The 23,312-nt window shown below is 38.9% G+C and overlaps 2 protein-coding genes across 2 annotated transcripts in view; one reads left to right on the top strand and one right to left on the bottom strand.

The window, feature by feature from the left end:
* Positions 1-407: 407 nt before the first annotated feature.
* utp15 (UTP15 small subunit processome component) lies at positions 408-23,026 on the bottom strand. Its single transcript, XM_069937133.1, has 13 exons — positions 22,923-23,026; positions 20,908-21,041; positions 19,898-19,990; positions 19,172-19,356; positions 18,089-18,267; positions 17,679-17,804; positions 16,961-17,096; positions 14,408-14,492; positions 11,205-11,366; positions 9,678-9,779; positions 9,428-9,561; positions 5,340-5,398; positions 408-2,751 (listed from the first exon to the last, which is right to left on the bottom strand). Exons 2-13 carry the CDS (start codon positions 20,995-20,997, stop codon positions 2,519-2,521), a joined length of 1,584 nt encoding a protein of 527 aa, XP_069793234.1. The 5' UTR covers positions 20,998-21,041; positions 22,923-23,026; the 3' UTR covers positions 408-2,518.
* The window catches only part of ankra2 (ankyrin repeat, family A (RFXANK-like), 2), a 29,749-nt gene continuing 29,459 nt past the window's right edge, over positions 23,023-23,312 (top strand). The window contains exon 1 of the mRNA XM_069937143.1: positions 23,023-23,306. The gene's annotated coding sequence lies outside the window, so the exon portion shown is untranslated. The remainder of the gene's footprint in view (positions 23,307-23,312) is intronic.

Below are 23,312 nucleotides of genomic sequence, written 5' to 3'. Positions count from 1 at the left end.
ATCTTTGCTACATAAAGTACACTGTTTGACCTGCTGAGTTTCTCCAGCATTGTTTTTACTTCAACCACACAGCATCTGCAGACTTTTGTATTTTACTACTGAAGGTGAGGGACATGGCATACAAGTCAGGAGACCCAGATACAAGAAAGTCAAGTATGAGCAAATTTGCCAAGAGGCAGTATCAAACTATTCATCTCCCAGACAAACACAAGGCCTTTATGGCAGGGCATGCACGCCATCCGACTATAAAATAAAAAGGAAATTAGACATGAATCGAGAACATTGTCAAGTAATTGATCCAGAATACAAGTCCACATCTTTAATAATAAAAAGTGAGGTGAGAAAATGAAATGTCTAGAAATTAGGATCAGGTCCAAATGTGCAGTTTTTAAAAAGTTGCAACCATCTTGTAGGTTATACTTTCAGGTATTTATTTCAATTAATTTAATTTCAAAGTCTGACATTTCTCTGTAGCTGCATTTAAATGCATACTTTATACTTCATAATGATGGAAGACAAATTGAGTGCATAGCAGATACACTTTAAATTGAACCTACCACTCAGCTCAGAAATTCATTCTTCTAATATTTTAACTCTCCCATCATTTATGTCATTCATTTCTAGAGGAATAGGATACAAGAGCCATAGAAGATGTTGAGACTGACAAGGCAATGGTGAGGCCTCAACTGGAGCACAAGCTAGTTTTGTGCTCATGTAAGAAAGGGTGTGCTGGCATTGGAGAGGGTACAAAGAAGATTTACAAAAATTATTCCTGGAATGAAGGAATTAGCAAATAAGGAATTAATACATATTAGATGGCTCCTGGACTGTACTCCTTGAAGTTCAGAAGAATGGGGGATGTCCTCAAAGAAGCATTTTGAATGTTGAAAGGCCTGGACAGTAGATGTTCCCCATGGTAGAGGAGTCAAGGTCAAGAGGGAATAACTTAAGATTAAAACAGAGAGACCGAAAATTTATATAGCCAGAGACTGGCAAACCTCTGGAATTTGCTGTCACGGGCAGCTCTAGATGCCAGATCGTAAGGAATATTTAAGGTAGAGATTGATAGGTATCTGAAGTCAGAACATCAAAGGTTATTGGGAGAAGGCAGGGGAAGGATTATTACTCACTGAAATTACCACCTTCAAATCAACTATTGATAATTAATTACCCCAGCATTCCACTTAAGTAATGAATTCAGGAATAGGAATAATAACATGTACTACATGAATAGCTATGGGCATGTTGTTAAGAACCAGTACTTCCAGTATTGCAAGTTATACCTACAGTATAGTGGGTAGCTCCTGGCACAACAAAGATTGGGAATGACCATCTGAACAAATTCTACAACAGTTCTGTGATACTCAAAAATAAGCTATAATTACTTAATGCTGAATTAACATCTTCCCAATCACTGCCATCAGACATTCCTATTTAATATTTTCAACTCTAATTGCCTTTATTGTGCAGAACATTTTCAAGGAATGGGTTCTTTAATAGCAATATTCAAGGAACATGGGACATAACCATCAAGATAAAATTCCTTGAAGGTGACTAACAAATAAATGACTTCACCGGCTCATTCTTCTCAAATGTATATGATAATGAATAATACATCACTTCCACTTTGAGACTTTTCTTTAAAGGTAATCCTGGGAGATAACATTTCGACCACAAGGAAGATTAAAGGAGATCTTCTCAGCAAAACATAACATGTTGTAAAGTTAATAATGGATGGTAATGAGGAGAGAAAATTCTGATTGCATTTTTCTCTTTCCTTACGAGGGAAGGTAAAAACAATTGCAGTTTACTCATCACTTCACTCAGATTGGCTTTTCCAGGACTCTTCTCAAAATTCTTGAAATCTAAACATTTTAACTCCCTGGTTCAGATATTGATCCACAAACATCCAAATTTCAGGAGATCCGTGAATTTGTAAAGTTCACTTCAAAATTATTTGTTAAACAATGAGCAAATGACACCAAGTCTTTCTCACCTGATAAGTAAGGACCATCTTAGCAACTTTTAGAAAGTTTTTTTTTTGGAGGGGAATTTTTTTTTTAATACTTATACTGAACTTACTTCAAGAAAATTTTTGAATTGGGCTTTTTAGTCCAGAGGTAAGCCCAGCAAGAGTGCCGCAATGCAAATGCTGCAGATTTGTTACTCCATGATACAGGCTTCTGATCAAGATAATCATTTCTGCAGAACCCAACTGCTTTTTGCCCACCATTAAGCATCTGAGAATTTGAATTCAAACCTCACATTTGGTAGGTCTGTTGTTCCTTCAGAGCATGTATAAAAATATTTATTCTCTATTAAACTCAGGACTTCACTGATCTATATTTTCTCTGCACCAACCGATCATGTGAAACTCATTAAAAGTAAAAATAACTGCTTTTGGCTATTGCACAATGGAAAATATCCAAGTAAACCCAAGCATTTTACAATCTGCAGAGTTTGTGAAAGGATAAATTTGTGCTAATGTGCCCAATTGTGACAGTGAAGAAGGATGGGTCTAAACAACTGCCATTGTTTTATCTTGTTCAGTTCCAGCAATTAAGGTACAATTCTGATTTCCAGGTACAAATGCTTCCTTTTTAGTTGCCATGGTAGCAAAAAGTGTGTCCATCATTCCAAGCACTCCAAGCAATTCTTCCTGGTAATCAATCTCTCTTTCTATCAGTTCTTGCAGTTTAATGAACTGTTTGTCGACCAACGATGATTCACCAATCACAGAACTGTAAATATCTAAAGTGACAATAAATATTAAATTACTAAATTTTACAAAAGAAAATTAAATAAGTTCTTTCATCCATCTTTTACATGGTAAAATACTTTCAAACAATTTTAAATTTTAAAATACTTTTTTTTTATGTTGCACAATGAACTTAGTTATATTTTTTCTCTATTTTCAAATAGCAAATCATCCACATGCTGCTCCCAGGTCTTTCATGATACATAATTGGAAATGACTCAATTGTAGTGGCTACTACGGTAGATGCTACAAAATAAAGGCAAACACACACAAAGGTAGTCAACTCAAGACTCGTTTATTGCAGACATACACAGACCTTTTATTCCCTGCCTGTTAATGAGCTCGTTAGTGAATAGCTGCTGGTCCACAGGACTAGCAGGTTAAACCTGTGAGCCATTAGCACCCCGCACCCACTACACAACCACCATTTCTTCAAAGACTTTAGGTGTTTTGCTTTGTGGTGAATCACTTTGTGGGTGTAAATTTGGAAATGGAAAACAACTCATAAATTATGTGAATATATTTTCAGCACTTGTAGGTCATTGGGTGCAATGTGCACAGGAGTGAAATCATTGAAGCTGAAAATACACTGGTGTTTAAAGTTGACTTCTGCCACAATACTGAAAGAGTTCCATCAGAAGGCCCAGAAAATAATAGACAGAAGCAGAGGAGGGTGCAGAGCAGTAGTCTGGTTTGCATTTCAACGTCCAAATCCACAGCCATGTGTCAGATTGGTCAGGGCCTGCCAAAAATAAAAGGCTTCACTTCCCCAGGTGCAGTGTAACTTCATGGTACCTGAAAACACCAGTGTACCCATTAACATTCTGTGGTATAAAGAATACCAGTGTTCCTTGCACAGGAAACACAAGTTGCAAGAAAGTAAGCAGGAAAGCCAGTGGAATACAGATTTCTTTTGCAAGAAGTATGGACAAAAATGTCATTTTGATGATGCAACTTTTCAGAATACAGGTAAGATTCAACTTAGAGGACTGGGCAGCTATCGTCCCCATATTCAAGTATATATTTGTGGGCAGTGCAAAAAAGGTTCACTCAGTTCAGTGCTGAGATGAAGGGATTGACAGATGAAGAAAAGTGCAGACTAAACTCATTGCCGTATGTAAAAATTAGAGTAATCGTAACGAAATACAAGATTCAAAACAAGACTGACAGGCCGGAGGCTGAAAGAATGTTTCTTCTCATGGAAGGTATCTAGAACTGGGGGAACTAGATTCAGAATAATGGGACATCCATTTACAAGGGATAGACGGAGGAAATTCTTCTTTCAGACTTGCAAGCATTTTCAATTCTCTAGAGTCATAAAGCACAGAACAGGCCCTGCAGCCCAATTCATCCAACTAGACCCAGTTGTCAGTATTAGACCCATATCCTCTCAAATCTATCCCATCCCTATACCCGTCTCAATGTCTTTTAAACAACGTCATTGCACCTGATTCTACCATTTCCTCTGGTGGTTGACTCCATACACCAACCATCCTCTGCAAAAATTGTTGCAACTTAGGTCCCTTTTAAATCTTACTCCTCTCATCTTAAATTATGCCCTTGGTTCTGGAATGATCTTTCCAGGGAAAAAGATAAAGCATTCTCTTTATCCATTAAGTAAACTACTCCAAAGAGCTGTGCAAGCAAGTACATTCAGGACAAAGACTGACAGATATTTGAACTAGGAGGCATTCAAGGGGAATGAGTGAAAATGTGATGCTGAGACCAAGAAATGGATCAGCCTTTACTTTATTGAATGGTGGGGCAAGATTAACAGGCTGATTGTCCTAATCCAGTTCCTTAAACTCTTATGACAGTTAATGATGAGGAAAAAGGGAAGGTAACAAGTACAGACCAAGATATTCAAGAAAGGCTCCCAAGTTTTTCAAGTTTCAGAACAAGCCGATGAGATAAAGCAAAACCCACAAAGTGGGGAGAAAAACTTTTGAAACTCTGACAGATTGCTATGAATAATTGGACACAATATAGCAAAGTTACTGAGAGAATGTGATCAATGTACCCAAAAGAACCATTTAGTTTATTAAGAATTCCTGTCCAGCAACTGGAGTTAACAAGCATTTAGGTCAATAGACAATAGGAGCTGGAGTAGGTCCTTCGGCCCGTCGAGCCAGCACCGCCATTTTACAGATCATGGCTGATCACTGGTCAGGAGAGAAAAGCCTTCTACTTCAGAGAAGCTTCAGAGAAGCTGTCTTTCTCTGGACATGATATAAACTAATTTATTTAAACACAGAATAAACAAGGGTCCCTCCATGGATGCTGCCTGTCCTGATGAATCCCTCTGGCTTTGAATTGTTGATACGCGATTCCAACAACTGCATTTCTCATGTTTCTGCTGCAGAAACTCAGCAGGTCAGGCATCATCAGTGGAGCCAGAGGACTCCATTTTATAGGAAACTTCAGCTGATATTGGGCAAAGAGCATACAAATCAAAGGTAGTGAAAGCAGAGCTTGCAATTACAACCCAAACAGAATTTAACATGATGTTTTCAGTTGTCAAACTGAAATTAGAAGTTAAATATTAAAATATCAAGGACACATGAATAAAAATAAAACTTACCAACAATCATCTCTGCAACATTTACTAAATCAGGAGTGAACCTCGGATCAACAACATTCCTAAAAATATAAGACATGCCATTAAACAATGTAAAATCTCCACAGAAATTGATAAGCAAATGTTATGACCATGATGCCAGATATACCCAATGTTGATGTCATCATGATGCTTGGCATATCCCTTTCTTTCTGGAATACAGGATTTTAGATCAAGGCAGATAGTGTTTTCTATAGTGTGACAGAGTATATAGATATGTTTTTAGGAGATAAATTGAGAATGGTTTGTTAGAGTAGGTCACATACAAACACTTTAAAACATCTTATTTGAAATACTGGAGCTCTGCCCAATGCTAGACATATCGGGGCCTCACAGCTTTTGCAAGAGCTTTGAAGGGTGTTCAAGAGACTTCACTAATGGATTGTTGTTTACAAAAGGCAACAGATGAAAGATATTGCTGGAGCCGCAGATTGTCTGGAAGAGAACTTGTTGATCTAGGAGGGTCATTTGGTTTTGCAAGCAGAGAGTCAAACAGGCTTTCTCGGGGGGTGGGGGGGGAGATCACTTGTAGACTGGGACTCTAACAGGATATGCTGGCAAGCCATTTTGGAAGATGGCCTGGCCAAAACCTTGTGGTTCATCTAAGGAGGGAGGACTGGCTATCTAATGTTTCACTTGGAATAAGCGAAACAAAAATGAACTCTGTGGTGACCTGAAAGAAAGGTTGTCATCTGGAGTACCCTGAAGGGGCAAGTTTCGTCAGCAAGACACTGAAGTGGCTGATTGAAGTACATCAGTTGTGGATGTCCTGGAACAACAAATCTCTCTCTGAAAACCAACAAAAACCTTCCTGAGCGGTAACCATTTACCTTTCAAGCACCAAAGCCTGGTGAACTTTATAAATGTTAAATTCTGTGCACAGTATAAGAGTTACCTCCAACCAGTGAACTTGGAGGAATGAGAAGATTGGATTGTGAACCAAATAACTTTTTCTGAACTTACACACACATTACATACACATGTGCTTAGAATTAGAAGGGGATTAAGTAAGTCAATAGAGATAAGTTAGTTTGATTCTATTGTCAAGATTGCATGACAATCTCGAGGGATCTATGGATCTGGATTCCAAGATCTCTAATTTCCTGCACACTGTCAAGAATCCTGTCACTTACTCCACCTTCAACCTTCTAAAGGGCATCACTTCACACTTATCTGGACTGAACTCCATCTGCCTCTTCACCCATCTGCGCATCCTTTTGATTTCTTCATCTGAATTATTTACAAAAAACAAAATCACAAAGAGCAGGGGGCTCAGAACAGATCTCCACAGAATACCACTTTTCACTGAATGAGTTCCATCTGCTATCACCTTCTGCCTTCTGCAGGCAAGCCAATTCCAAATCCAATCTGCCAAAGCTCCATGGATTCCTCATCTTATGACTTTTTGAATGAGCCTACCACTGGAGAACTTGATCAAATGACTTACTAAAATCCATATACACCACATCCACCACCCTACCTTCAATTTCTTTTGTCAACTCCATTAAAAACTCAATTAGGCTCATGTGGTACCACCTGCCCCTCACAAAGCCATGCAGACGATCTCCAAGACTATGCTTGTCTAAATGCTCATAAGTCCTATCCCTAGTCTCTCCAATGCCCACCACTGACAGAAGACTCACTGTTCTATAATTCTCAGGGTTCTCCCCCTTTTCTTAAATAAGGGAACTACATTTGTCATTCTCCAATCCTTCAGTGCCTTTCTGTGGCCAAGAAGAACGCAAAGAACATCGCTAATGTCTCAGCAATCTCTTCCCTCACTGTAGTAACCTGGGGTGTATTGTGTTTGGTACCGGGGATTTATCTATCTGAATATTTTGTTTGGAGATGTTTGGCTGTTGGCCTTCTACGCTGAGACCGTTTACATATGTACAAAACTAATTAGATGGTGGCAAAGGCAGTAAATAAGAGGATTTCTGCCTCCACTAATGAGCTTATGAACTACCATACTTCCTCTAACAAGTATGAAGAGAGAATATACTCATAAATCTTATATATTCATAATCTTATAGAGTGACAGGATCAGTTGAGAGTATGATTAGTAATAGATGGGACTCTGAGCTTCAGAAATAGCACAAAAGCAGAGAATTTACAGACAACCTTTATAAAACTGACTGGGCCACAATTTTTACCTTAGGAAGGATCAAAGATCCAAGCGGATGCAGGGATAAGGATTTTCTTTACAATATTTAAATGAAGAACAAAGGATAATGGCAAGATGTTTGATCAGAGTACAGGTAAATGCAAAAGGTTCCATTACTGACATGTAATACAACATTTAGAATGCAACATGCATGAAATTCTTTAACTTTTGTCCACTGAAAGGCAGACAGAGAGTCCCTCACAATACAATGCGCCCAGTGCCCCTCAAACTACAGTAGCACTGTGGTCATAATTGCCTCATGATCACCAATCCAGAAAAGTTCAAATCTCGCTTGCTGAATTTAAATGACCAAAGCTGGGGGAAAAAAAAATCAGTAACACAGCATTAACAAAACTAACAAATTGGCAAACCAGTTAGGCTTCTATGACACTGATATTCCAGGAAGGAAATTTGCCACTGTTACTCAGTCTGACCTATGCTTTATTCCTCAAGGAACTAATAATCCTTGGGAATGGGCAATAAATTCCAACCTTGCCTACAATTACATCTTGGGAGTGAATAAATTACCGCAACAGTTTAAGAAAAGATGGAGGAAAATTTTTCCTTTCAGTTCACGGTTCAAGTGGAAGCAAGTATTATTTAAAGTACAGTTTTTATGATATGGAACAATGCTATGAAGGATGATGGAAAGAGAAGAGAGCAACGTCTACAAAAGGGAAGAGATGTTGAAGGAAAACAACCTGCAAGACAATAGGTAAGAGGCAATGAACTGATTGGACTACTCTATAAGATGTCTGTTGACAGGTTAAATGGTGTCTTTCGGTGCAGAAACCTTCGATTTGGTGAGTACGTCCAATTTTTTTTCTAATTTAACTCACAATGCCTCTGGCACGGTTAAGACTTTATCATTATAACTTGCTACAAAACTAATCAGCATGCATCAAAAAAAAAAACAATTGCAGTAATTTCAGCTTTTTTTTTAACTATCAGGTGCTTATTTTCATGATTAATTCATTTTCAGATGAATTACTAAAATTACATGCATCAATGATGTAAAGAAAACCTTATATTCAATATCACCCAACTGCATTAATGCAGTAAGTTTTAAATGTGTTGGATATAGAATTTTTGTTTTTAAAGCAGCTTCTTGAATGTGAATTTCAAACACTCCTTCTAAAGCTTCTACTATTAGTGTGTACTTTGTCTGCTTCAATTTGTTATTAACATTATTTAATTTACCAAAAAGCAGAGGTCAGCTTGACAAATATTAATTAACTTAATTTGAAAATGTCTGGCCCATCTTCAGGAATCACCATCATCCGTCAGAGGACAGATATCACGATCACTGTTACCCAAAAGTTGGATGGCAAGAGCCAAGCAACAGGTCGCACGGTTCCAAGACCTCTGAATGCCTTTGGCAGGCTCTAACAGAAGACAAGGAGAGCATTTTAGGTTTGCCATATCAAATTTGTGAAACAATTTCACAATTTTAAATGTGTTATTTTCAGAGATATCTATAAAATATTAACGTCGAGATAAAGCTTACAAATTTTAAATAAACCTTATTACAGCAAATTAAAGTAAAATTATAAAAAGTGACACATCTTCCTTATTGTACAGTCCTCAAATGTGAAATTCATGACAGATTCTCTGATCATACACTAGGTAGGACCTGGTGTAGGACAGAAAGCCAATTTCCTGGCATATTGCTGGGGAATCTCAGGAAGACCAAGGTCCATTGTGAAAAAAGCAGAGGGGATATCCAGGACATCATCTGTTTTCAAGTCCAAGTAGAGTGTCTATTTAGTAGACTTTTTCCTACAGCAATAGCTGAACAACAAAGGACAGCCAGGAAAATTCAGTAAACTGCAGCAAATGCTCGTAATAACTCTATGTCATCCCTTTCAATGATTTAAAATTTCAGTACCTGTTAAGAAAGTTAAGTATAGTAATAAGTTGTTTCTCATCTCGTCCTGCCAGTGCATTTTGAAGTGTCCCTCTGCGGTTAAGTTCTTTCATAACACTAATGGTAACCTCTGGTGTCTTTACCCTGACCTGTGACTGCAAAATAACAATCTATTCAGAATAGTACAAGATGTCAATATGACAATATTTGGCACAATCAGTTCAAGGACAAGTTTCTCCACATGCATTGAAGAATCAAAGTAAGTTTTTACCTCCAATACAGCATCTAATGCAAGCGACACCTGGAAACTTTTCAATAGTTTGTCATATTTCTTAAGATGCTGCTGCACTGGCTTACTGACCCAAAAATCACCCTTGAATGGAGGAAAAATATAAAAGTAAATTTATTGCAGGATAATAGTTAATCCTTGGAATACAATCATTCTTCAAAATACAGGTTTATATTTTTAAGTTATTTACAAATTTATTTTTTAAATATTAAACACTGGAAATACAAAATTGTAAATCATATCTCCAAAACCTTGTCCACAACTCATTCACTTTCACAGACTCAGAACAATATCGAAGATATCTTTGCATTTATTTGAACTTGGAGTGGCACAGTTAGCACAGTGATTGGTGCAGTGGTTAGCACCTGGGTCAGAACCTGCGACTGTTGGCCTCCCCATTACTGCACTGGGTTCCTCCAAAGACATAGGGGGCTAGCAGTAGTTTGTTGGTCGCAGGTGTATTTGGGGGTGTGGGCTCATGCGCCAGAAGGGCTTTGTTACTGTGCTGAATCTTGAAGTTAAAAAAAAATAATTAAAAGAATTATTAACCCTCTAATATTATAATAACTGGAATTTGATCGGTTGTTAACCTGAAGTAAGGCACCACGTAATACAAGTTTCCCCTTATCCGAAATGTTCCATGAACCGAACTTTTTTGCAGCATCAACATGACATCACAAGTTGAAAACTATTTATCACCCAACTTGTCCACGTGGGGCTCTTACCCTCTGTTGGCGCCAGTTTTGTAACAACAGAGCTCAAACCCAGCCAGGAAGACCGATGCTGAATGGCTGGATGTTGGCTCAGAGAAGCAGGCTGGAATCTCGAGCCATCAGTCTGCGACTAGAGGAAGTCCGTGGATTAGGCAGTGCACGAGGAGAAATTATCCTCGTTTCAGGTAACTCCCTCCCCTCTCTCTTTCCATTTCTTCTTTATTCTCCGCTGTACTTGGTTTACAAACTGTATGCTGCTGCCTCCCAGCCACAAGCAGTTGGAAGAATCATTTGTCCCGGCGTCATCAAGAAGGGGGGCCTCCCGGGCAGCAGCAGGGACCGTAGTCAGGACCAGCAGTGGGGAGGAAGTGTCAGGGATTGGCGGTGGGGAGGTGTCGAGGGCCGGCGATGGCAGATGCTACTGTGCTGCTTTTGGATTTTTTCGATTTTGTTTCATTAACAAAAAAACCCAATGACCATCCAGTCCCAAGCTTTTCGGATATGAGGAAATATGAGGTTATGATGGCAATTTATGACAATCAATGTCTGAATGGATATTCATTGGGAGAAATGTTCAACAAATACTTTAGACTATTCTATAACCATTGTTATATTACTGTAGAGGTTTAGTTAACATTTTCAGTACTTTCAACAGGGCTTGTTTCCCATTAGTCAACTTGACCAATCACAATATTCGGTAATGTATTCATTGAATTTCAGAAGTTGTAATGCACTGAGATTTCCTTAACTAAAAACAACTATCGAGTTAAATTGAATACAATTATAAAAGTGTCACCTTCTTTGGCAAATAATCTTTTCCTTTAATGAAATATCTATAAGATGGTCTTTTGCCCTTTTTTTCAACCCCGTCAACCACATGATTCTTTGCATTCTCTTTCCGGTGTCGGATATTCAAGACACTATTAGTCATTCCGACAATAATGGCTTTATCTTCAGGCTAAAATTAAAAAAAACAAGCTTCTTACTACACAGAAAAAAAACCTTTGAAGAAATGGTCAAAAAAATTTCTTCATTTTTTACTCTAAATTACCAAGCAACAATACTACTTTAAAATATTGGTGCATGGAAGGAAAGACAGTTAAATACAGAATCAATTAAATCAACCTCAGCCATGCTGATGAAACAAATATGATCAGCTTTTTCTGAAGAAGCTTCTTGAAGACAGGATTGACTTTAATTAGACAATTTATATTGAAGATTATTTATTTGTCACAGTACAATACCTAGTACAAAATACCTAGTACGGGTTCTTTTGCAAACAGATCAATAGATCATCTCTCATAACCCATACAGCAACATCAAGAGCAATTTGCAGAGTGTACGATTACAATGAAAAGGAAGATCAACTGATAATTGGTGAGTGTAGGGCAATGGATGTTGTTTGCACAAAGTTTAGTAAAACAGTTGACTATGTTCTTCCAAGACTGGTACAGAAGCTTAAGTCACATGGGATCCCTGATGAGTTACATGTAAAAATGGCTTAGTCATAGAACACAGAGGGGTGTTTTTCTAACTGTAGATCAGTGAAACAGTGGTGTTTAACAAGGAGTGAAACACAAAATTCTGCAGACCCTGTGATTATAGTGAAAACACAAAAAGCTGGAGGAACTCTGCAGGTCATGCAGCATCCATAAAAGGTAAAGAGATATAACCAAACTTTCAGACCTGAGCCCTTCCAAGGTATGAGCAAAAAGCCTGCTTGAAGATGGGCTCAGGCCCGAAAGTTTGGTTATAGCTCTTTTCCTCCTATGGATGCTGCGTGGCCTGCTGAGTTCTTCTAGCATTTTCATATTCCACAAGGACCAAGGCTGAGAACTGTGCTGTTTGCAATACATATTAATGATTTAGATGAAAATGTAGGTGGTTTGTGTTTGCAGATGAGCATAAACAATTGCTGCAGTTGTACTTATCAAGGAAGGTTGTCAAAGGACTCAAAAGGATACAAATCAGTTGGAAAACTTGGCTGAGAAATATCAGATAAAGTTTAATCCAGACAAGTGCAAGGTAATGCATTTTGGGAAGCCAAATGCAAAAGGAGAGTTAACAGTTAAGGGCAGGACCATTAGGAACATCAGTGTACCAAGGGATCATGGGATACATGGTATAGCTCCCTGAAAGTGGTAAATGCAAGTGGTATGGCATGCCTCAATTCACTGGTTGTGGCATGGAGTATAAAAGTTGGCAAGTCATGTCACAGCTGTATGTAAACAATGACAAGGACATGTGAAGTATTACATACAGTTCTGGATGCCATATTGTAGGGAGGATGTGGATGGAGAGAATACAGGTTCACCAGGATATTGTCTGGATTGAAGAGCATTAGCTGAAAGACGAGGTTGGACAAATCTAGATTGATTTTTCTGGAGTTTTGAAGGCTAAATGAATGGTCTGATAGAAGTATATGAAATTAGGAGAGGCTTAATGTATTTTTAAATGCCTATAATGTGCACGTTATATGCGTATTTTACAAACCAGACACCCCCTCCACATGTGTTAAATGCATGTGCATGCTATACGAAAATATTTTTACATGTTGAAGGAATGCACACAATTAATAGCGGGCATGGGAAAATCAAACCGGCAATTTATAGTGGGCATGGGAATATAATAGCAGCATTGAAAGAGCGTGCACAATTTATAGCGGTCTTGGGAAAGCTGCACCGGCAATTTATAGCAAGCGTGGAAATGTTATAGCGAGCATGAGAATGAAATGGTGGCAATGAAAGAACACGCACAATGTAGAGAGGTTGTGGGAAAGACGCAATTTATATTGAGCATGAGAATGTAATAACAGCAATGAAAGAATACGCTCAACTTATAGCGGGCATGGGAAATTTTGATCTTGGAAATATCTCTTTGAACTGAATGCCATGGTATTCCTATAAACAGGACATTCTGGTTAGGACACCACACCTTGTCAATAGGTATTTTCAAGCGGGGAAAACACCCAACAGTAAAGGCAAGGCTCTTCACCCTTACGCCTAAAGATGTACCTTTATGAATGCGCTGTGGCCGACTCCGAGGCACCAATTCCAACCCTTTTTGGGGAAGGACAATCAGCAGAGCACTGCACACCATCACCTAACCTGAATGTACAGCCACTGCAAGCAGCTGGTTAGGGGTGGGCTGATGATGCCATCAGCCCACGACCCATCTCCCCACTCACACCTCTCCCCCATAAACCCCTCAAGGCAGGGAGGTGGGCGGGAGCTGTCAGAGCCGTCAGAGAGCAGCCAATGTGGGCTGTGACATCCACAACGGGCCACTTTGGCCTTCGGGGCTACTCTCTGAGGTTCAAAATGCAGCAGAGCATTGGCCGCCTTCCCTACCCACAATTCGCCATTCAGCTGGAACTGTTCTGGTTCCAGCTGCATGGGGAATTGTGAGTAGGGAAGACGGCCATTCCTCTGCCACATATTTATGATGGGTGGTGCTATGGCACCAGTCGCCCCCACCTCCATTGGCTCCAGAGGGCGCTAAGAGGTGTCTCTTGATATGATGTGACGCTGGAGCAGCCTTTTAGCGCTGCTGTCTGAAAGGTAAGTTTGAAGTTTTTGAACAGTTCTTATAGCCGGCCTCTCCAGGCGGAGGCCTGACATAGCCTAATGTTAAAGGACCAGACCCTTCCCTGAGGGAGATTAACATATCAAGTGCCTCTGATTTGAGACAATATTAGAAGTAAAATCCTACTTAACGCTGAAGTCTTTCTTTAGGCACTTTCAGGTGGCCAAAATCCCCCGATGTAAAGCCGCATATTATGCCCATATGCAGCTGTCGGGAGGCCACTTGAAAGCGCAGGAGGAGCATCTAGTTCGCCACAAACTTAGTGGGCTAAAGGGGCCTGTTCCTGTACTGTTCTACGTTTAGTACAGCTAGGCATTCACAACTCAGACCACATTTAAATGTTTCCCATAAATTAAGGTTTAAGTAATCTGAACATGCCTGAAGAGCCATAGCACAAAAAAATCTTACACTTACCATTATAGCCAAACTCAGAATGGACGCTGAATAATTCAAAGTATGCACTACTTTGTATGTAGATGTACTGTATATTTTGACATGCCTGGAAGTTCAAAGACATTGCAAGTGCTTATACAAAAATGCAAGATATTCTTTAGTCCTGGATATACAGTAAAATTCTCATTATCTGGCATAAATAGAAGCACAAACAAATGCCAAAAATATTTTTTTTAAACTGAGGAAATAAATAAATATATTTTTGAAAGTAAATAAGAAAAAATAAAGTTTTAAATAGAAGTTTAAAATTGTCAAGTAAATGTTCTCCAAAGCAACACACAACCCCGAGGGAGTAAACAATCAACCATGGAGCAGCATGGGCATGCCCCACCCACAGCAGCTGTTTGAGTAATATTTAAATAAAGTTGTGTTTGAATAAAATGGATGCACCAAGGATAAAGAGCCAGCCAATGCTGCCTGCCACCGAGGTGACTCTCCCAAGTCTCTCCCTATCGCTGTGCCTTTATTAATTATTAAATATATTAGTAAGGCTTTATCTGTAAATTTGGGACTTGGGATTAATTATGAAAGTGGCATGGTTAGCATAGTGGGTAGTACAACACAGTTACAACGCCAGTGACTGGGGTTCAAATTTAAAGATACACTGAGGGCTTGACCAGGGCACTTACGGGGAGGTGAGCTGGGTCGCGCCTAGGGCCTGACCAGGACACTTGCATGAGCCAGGTTCCACCAAGGGACTGACTGGGACACTTGTGTGGAGGGGAGTCTGCTCGTCAGTGCTGGGAAGATGCATGGAGATAACTTGGGCGTTGTTGAGGTGTGACGGGGTTCGAATTTAAATTTAAAGTTAGGGAATTACTTGATTAAAATGAACTTTACGTAATTAAAGACTATAATACTGATTTTTTTTTTCAAATTTCTTTACATTTTGCACTGTCTTTTGTCTTTTAAATTGTGTATTCTTAATGCTGGTGTACTTGTTAGGCATTGTAAGAGTGAGCCTCAGTCAATCGTAAAGTTCGCAATTTCGGCACCAGCAATCCCAGATAATGGGGATTTTACTGTAATGAGTTCATCATTGTAAACATTGCACAATGTATCACAAAATTCTTGCTTGCTGCAGCGAATAGGTTCTTCATGAAAAATAGCATACATTAAATTAAATATTCACTTCCACCATAGTGAAAGTTAAAAAAAATGTCTTGTAAGGGTGCAAACAATCCTTTTAAGTAGTGTCGGAGCAGTCCATTAGTGTAACTCTGGGTTTAAGAATCTGATAGCTGTTGGAAAGAAACAGTTCTTGAACCTAGTTGTACTAAATTTCAGGTTTCTCTACTTTTTTCCTGAAGGGATCAGTGAGGAAAGGCAATGACTAGCATGATGCTGTTTCTTTTGAGACAGCACCTCGCAAGGTGTCTTAAATTGATGGGAGGTCAGAGCCTATGATAGACCTGGCTCTATTTGCTGGCTTGTGTATTCACAGGCACTCAATTTACCAAACCGGGCTGTACTGCAACCAATCAGCACACTTTTCACAGTTCACCATACTGACACTCACGACTATTCATAGTTGCCAAAAGAATGATTTTCCCAGTCTTGCTTAAAATCCTGCTCTGCTATAAAAGCTACTATGGCATCAATTTTTTCTAGTGCCTAATGAACACTAATATCTCTCTGCACAAGAGAAAATAATCCTCTGCTCTCTCATTTATTCATAACTTTACAAATCGACTTACAGCTCTTAGATTCACTACCAAAATAAGCATTTATTGCTATTCCCACCCAACTGCCCCTGAAAACATGCTGGTAAATCAGATTCCTAAACAGCTGCAGTAATGAGTGACAGTATTATCACAATGTTGCTGAATAGAGTTCAATGATTTAGACCCAACGATGATGAAGGCAAAATATTTCCAAATCAGAAGTGTACCCAACTTAGAAGGGAGCACAAAAATGGTGGTTTACCCATGCACTTGCTGACCTTGTCCTCAGCGCAGAGGCTTTAAAGAGGTTGTCACAAAGTACTACAGCACAAATAACTGCAGTAGATTTGGTCAATGGTACCATGTTCTTTCTAAATCTTCACTCATTCAGGTAAATATACAAACTTCCAACTTACTCCTGACTTGTTCCTTGTACATGCTGCCAAGGTTTCAAAAGTCACCAGGCAAGTTATGTGCCACAGGCCTCTTGTTGGCACACTCAGGTGACTGATTATAGTTATGTTTTAGGTCAATAATTCCTTCTAGAATATTGACCGTATGGACTTCATGACAAAAATTACACCGCATATCAAGGGTAGATAGCTGGACACTACCTAGTACATTTTTTGAAGATCTTAAAGTATATTCTCCTATTACCAATATCCAGAAAATTACTCAGTCATTTTCTATTTACCTCTGCAAAACCTCAGATTCATTAAGTCATGGTCATGCTCCACTGTTTTTAATAAATAGCAAAATTCTAATCCTCAAAAGCCAAATATTTATTTTAAAGACAAAACGCATAATTGCTAAATTCTTCCAATTATATGTATGAAATTGAATTTCTTACCTGTCAAGGGAGCCTGAGAGTAGCCTCTGCCCCGAACTGTTTAAACACAAACAAGTGACTGTCTTGTGGTGGTTTCGTAATGAAGCTAATAACTGACCTCCTTTTAACATGTCCCAGACTTTGACAAATCGACCACCTTTACAAAGGCAAGAGCATTCAATTAGAATAAACTGCATTAATCAAATCAGGCTATTTTTCTCCATTCACAGAGTTAGACAGAACAGAAACAGACCCTTCAATCCTATTGAAAAGAAGTAACCTTTGCTGCAATGATCAAAAGTGGCAGTTAAGAACAAACCATACAATTTGCCTAGAGTCACATATTAACTAGTCCAAATGAGGATGGCAGACTTCCTTCCCTGAAGGGCAAAGCTCCCTCAAATTTTAATTCTTAATAACAATGGTATTTGGCTGGGTCACTAGCTCTTTATTCCCCATGGTTTTTTTTAAAAAAAAAACATTTTAACAAAATTTCCCAGCTATGCTAAGATTTGTACTCATGCTTCTGTATCAATGTTATGATCTCTGGAGGCGACATATCACCTTGTAACGTATCTGGGATATTAAGTTAATCAATTGCCAATATGAGAACACAAAAGAGAAGGCATGTACCAAGGCCAATTTAGTAGCTGCTTTAATTGATTCTTTCATTTTGGCAATACAGCTAATAACAAACCACAACTGTGTAGAACATAATTTCCAACAAAAAGACATTGACCTGCTGATACGAGAAGTCCACCTGATGGAAAAAGCAAGACACTCTCTACTGGTTGTCCATGATCCATAGTCATCACGCTTTTATCTAATCGAGCATCAAATAGCTTTACAGTGTGATCATATGAACCTGGAAATAAATAAGGAAAATATACAATAAAAACATAATACCAAATCGGCACCAGCTACTTAATTTGTGTGCTTGCTTATGTCTGCAACAATGTGATTTTTTAAATTCCTACAAAATTAAGTCTACAACCAAAATTATCACTATCAAATTAAATTAAATTACAAACAGCCAATCACTGAAAGCAAGTCTGGTTTGCCCACATATCCAAAAGCTACAACATATTAACCATTTAGGAATTGACATCTTGGTATAGTACCCAATTAGTTAACAGTAACAATACATGCCTGTAACAAAGAGATCTGCATTCAACTTGCTGGTACAACCACATCGTACATAATCAATATGTTCTGTAAAGTTGTAAAGTTCTCTTGCGCTTGAAACATCCCAAAGCCGGACCGAGTAATCATCTGATCCAGATATTACACGGTATTTGTCCGATGTGAATCCAGTAACTTGGACTGCTCTGCAAAAGAAAAAAAATTGCACTCAATTGATCTTTTAAGTCTTTTGATTATTTTAAAAATAAACACATCTGCTTTGCATTCTCAGCATAAAACATAATCTTCAGCTTGTATTTCTTCTAAATAAAATAAATATCAACAAAGAGTTATAAAATTCTTATTTTAACCTGTCTTTTAAACTTTGGCTTGTGATAAGTACTCAAAACAATAAATGGAAAGAAAGGAGCGCCTAGAGCTGGTTTTAAAATACAACCAGCTTATTTCAATCACTTTTTTTCCCCCAAAGGAACATTGACGATTCACCCATTGGAATCTCACTGAATGGACAAGATTCTCTTTCTCATGTTGCAGATTACTACAAAATTATCAGTCCACTATATAATTAAAGATTTCAGGTGTTGGATTCATATTTGAAATGGGTAAAAAATGAGAGCAACAAAGGTCAATTCTGATTTGCTCAGGCATGGTGCCTGCAGACACACGAAAGGCCAAATCACCTCCTTTGGCTTTAGTTTTCTCAGAATTTAAATTTCTATATTTCTTTAATTGTTCAACATTTCAACCCATCCCTTGGCCCTGGTTCTTACACAACTGGTAGCGACGCCACTTCTTGTTGGTTTTCTACAAAAAAATTTCCAGATGAAGCTGATCATTAAAAAGAAAAAGGGGAAGGAAAACTGCCACAAGGGATGAGAAGAAACAATTCTTCAGTTTGCAGGAGTTACATAAAAGTGCAATCTCTCCTCTAGGCAATATTGCTTTTTAATTTTCTTCCAATAAGTGAGAATTTTTCCACACAATAATCCTTTAATAAACTAGTAGGAATAATAATTGACAAAAAATCATTTAACAGATCTTGGCCACACAATTTGCTGTTTCCTCAAATACTATTTGTAGAAAACTTACTTTGTATGTCCTTTATATTGCCTGAGTGCTGTACGCCCCTCAATATCAAAAAGACGGACAACACCATCCTCACAGCCTGCAACAAGCAGCTTTCCATCACCTCTGTATGTGCCACAGTAGGCCACGTCATTAAATCGGCTGAATGTTTTTCTGGGCTCTTGAGAATATTGTCCATATACATGAATCTAAATACACAAATGCAGATCAACTAAATTACCAAATTCATCAAATAAACAAAATACATCAAAAGCATTAGATGTAAAACTCTGAAAAATATTTGATCATTTTACTGGCCTGCTGTATTTAAATGTATGCAAGATCATTGTTGTGTAAAAATTATGCGCAGGATTATTACCAGTTCCATTAGGAATAAGGTTTAACAAGGAAGTCAGCAGATGCTGGGGTCAAGTGCAACACACAAATGTACTGGAGACACTCAGCAGGTCACATAGCATTCATAGGAAGTAAAGGGTAATCATGTTTCCAGCCTGGCCCTTTGTCAGGTACAAACAAAAACAGGCAGATGTCTAAATAAAAAGGTGTGAGGTGTAAAGGAAAGAGGAAGGGGAAAGGGAAGGAGCACAAGTAATATAGGTAGATACAGGTGAGAGGGTAGAAGAGACAGTGCTCAGAAATGAATAGGGAAGTGGACAAGAGAAGGAAAGGAAGTGGGGAGCTAGAGGAAAGGAGACAGAGGGATAGGGAGAAAACACACACTGGACTTACCCTTGTGGAGGCAGCTACTGCATAGTTGTAGGGAGCAACAGGAGAAATATCTATGTTTGTCACAGCACCAAACTCTTTGATCTGAACTGCACTCTGAAACAAAAATTGATGGTAAGATATTAATGGTATTTTCATTACATCCAGTCACAAATAATATGACTGCTAATAAGCTCCAAGGTATAAAATATGGAATTTGTGAAATTCTAATAATATGGACAATGACTCCCGGTACCTATGACTAGCTCTTAGATCTAAATACCAGTGTATTCGAGATTTAAATCCAGATGTAAACGTATTTCAACGCAAATTTGTAAATGAAGTCCGTCATTGTGAGGAAATGGATCGCAAACTCCGTGAGTACTTGTGATGCATTAATCACTTGCAGTATTTGTGAAGGAATATTGAAGAAATACATAACTGCAATCGTTGAGACTGCTTAATGTTTATAAAGGTAAGTTTTAGTCGATTAGATTTTCGGAGATCCAAGTTAATGACCATGAGTCAGAGAGCAGGATGGAGATCAAGAATCTGGTTGTGTGGTGCCAGGACAACAATCTTGCTTTCAATTTCAATAAGATTCCACCTGCATTGAATTCGCCCATCATTACTGAATGAAGATCTACCGGGACCAATGCCTGAAGAGGGCGCACAAAATCAGTGAAACGGTGCGGACTCGGAAGGCCAACATGGCCTGTTTCCGCTCCATAAATGGTTATATGGTTATAGGAAAAGAAACTCGCAGAGTGAATTCAATGGAATTCTATTGATTACATTAAGTAACGAGGCCTAAAATTAAAAATTTGCAAAATGGCAATTATTTAATATTTCTTGGTGCTTCACATGGTAGTTAAAAGCGCTCTGATTATAATTACTGAAAACTGGCAGACTTCCTCCTTTCAATAACAAAAAATGCATGAAGTTAACAATCTTACAAATAAAAAGATATTATGTTCACATGCAATAAGCCTGCTCTTTGACCAACACCAAAGATCATTTTTTTGTGATCCTACCTTGTATTTTTTCCAGTATAGTGTGTCCTGTGTGACTGAGTTTCCAAGTTTTGGGTAGCTCTGGATTACAGTTGGTTTGTAAGAAGTCATTGTCTTCTAATTGTTATTCCAATTCCACCCTTTTTCATGCAGCCCTATAGAATCAAAAATTAAAATAGACAAAAAGCAGATAAAATTATATCACCACCTAATAAACTTTATCTAGTGCACCTACACAAAATTAAGCAGTATGACTGGCATACTACCCTGCCCATAATGTATGATATCTCAACATAGGGAGGAAGAAGGGAGGACATACACAGTAAATGGAAGGGAACGGAGGAGTGTGGAAGAATAAAAGAATCTGGGAATACAGATATCTGTACATAATTCCCTGAAAGTGGCACCTCAGGTAGACGGGGTTGTAAAGAAAGCTTGGCCTTCATAAATCAAAGTATTGTGTACAAGAATTGGGATGTTAAAGTGAGGATGTACAAGACATAGGTGAGGCCAAACTTGGGAGTATTGTGCGCAGTTCTGGTCACCAAACTACAGGAAGGATATCAGTAAGATTGAAAGAGTGCAGAGAAGATTTACTAGGATGTTGCCAGGTCTTCAGGAGTTGAGTTACAGGGAAAGATTAAAAAGGTTAGGACTTTATTCTTTGGAGTGTAGAAGAATGAGAGGAGATGCATTAGAGGTTAACAAAATTATGAGGGGTTTCAATTCTAAACACTGATTGTTTATTTTGCTCCATCATGTGTACTTCTGCCATCAAGAATTCTTAGACCATAGTTCCTCTGTTCCTCAATACTTGCTAGAATCCAACCATTTACTGCACACAAGAGAGCCATAGTTCATTCAAAATGTATCACCAGTTTTTGGGATTAAATTCCATCTGCCATTTTCTGCTCCACTTGCTAACCATAGAATTGTACAAAACGGAAACAGGGTCTTCAGTCCAACATGACCATGCCAGCCATTAATCAGAACTTGATCCAGAGCCTACTATGTATTGCTCCTGAAGAGCCAGCATGTTCCAGACTGCAACTATATTCTGGGTGAAAAATATCCTCCTCTAAAACTCATGGTCATGCCTTAAACCCAGGACATTTGCCACAGGGATGAATTTCTTATCATCTCTCTTACTTCTGCCCCTCAAGATTTTGCTCCTTTTAACAGATCTTCTCTTTGCCTCCTATCACCCAGCCGATTTCAGATTCAATTTACCAAATTACCCACAGAGGGCTCTTGCTCTTTGGATTCATCTTCCATGTGACATTTGTCAACACCTTAAGTCCTTGCATTGCACTGCACTCATTAAATTATTCGAGGAGATGGTCAAGTATGTCAATCTGATTGATAGGACTTGCCTTTAAAAAGCTCGGTGTCCATCCTGATCGGTGCCAGCCTTCTAAAGTGCAGATTAAACCTGTCCCTTAGAATTGGTTTTCAATAATTTCCCCAAGGCTAACTCTTCCATTTTGATTTATTCAGTCAGAAATTAAAATAGCTCTTTATTACTCCAATACTTTTCATACAAGTCCACATTATTTCTTGAATTGCATTTTGTTCTCTGACATAGCTGCTGACAGAGGGTCCCAATATATTACTCCCACCAGTAACTTCTTCCCTTTACTATTTATCAACACCCAAACTCCATTGAGTTTGATATCATTCCTCATGCCGTCCTTTTTAATAGGCCCTTCTCATCTTCTTTCTGCCTTTCCTTCATTCACATCGAATACTTGTGAACAATTAGTTCCCACCCTTGCAATCACGTTCCTGTAATGGTTCTGAGATCCACGTTTATTTGGGGGAAAAGGGTCAAATTACACATAGAAAGGGGGAGAGAAGCTGAAGGAGGGGGGCATGCAGATCATATTTGAAAGGGCTCAAGCAGCTCCTGTACGTGAACCACGAACTGTCTGACTCCTTTTCCTACCTCAGACTTACAGCAGCAGCGTTTTGTTTTATATAAAAAAAAAGCCCCACGTGTAATCAAAGCATCTGGGGCCACGCAATGATCCATTTACCTGGCACAGAAGCAACGCCAGCGCCCTGTCCCACGAGCCAGGCGATCAGCTCCTCCCGGCCGCCGCCGCCTCGTGCGTCACTTCCTGCTCGCAACAAACTTTATTAACACCGGCAAACATCAGGCCGAGAAATCGAAGTCGAGCCTCAATTACCTGTGAAGATACAAAATATCCGAAGCGGAACTAAAGCCGGGCTTTGTCGGAAACATTAGGGATTAGAAACGTCTCGAGAAGCACGGGGGGGTAATCCGTCTCCACGGGGGGATTTTGAACCAACTTTATTGACAACAGCAGAGTTGGCCTGGGGGCTTCTGGGAAGACGGCGGCGAGTCCTGATGGTGGGGTTGCGCGCCGCGGAGCTGCTGGGAGCCCGACGCCGGCCAGGTAAGG

Source organism: Narcine bancroftii, chromosome 1, assembly GCF_036971445.1.
Source record: "Narcine bancroftii isolate sNarBan1 chromosome 1, sNarBan1.hap1, whole genome shotgun sequence".
NCBI classification, from domain to species: Eukaryota; Metazoa; Chordata; class Chondrichthyes; order Torpediniformes; family Narcinidae; genus Narcine; species Narcine bancroftii.
The sequence above is the reverse complement of the archived record's forward strand: the minus strand, read 5'-3'. Positions and strand labels throughout refer to the sequence as shown.

Bases quoted from the DNA above. Each gene is read 5' to 3' on its own strand.
- utp15 (XM_069937133.1), bottom strand. From the start codon at position 20,997: ATGACTTCTTACAAACCAACTGTAATCCAGAGCTACCCAAAACTTGGA. The intron at 17,805-18,088 runs GCATGTATTGTT...ATTTATTTCCAG, and splicing joins TGCAGATCTCTTTGTTACAG to GTTCATATGATCACACTGTA. The intron at 2,752-5,339 runs GTAAGTTTTATT...TTGTCACTTTAG, and splicing joins TGTTGCAGAGATGATTGTTG to ATATTTACAGTTCTGTGATT.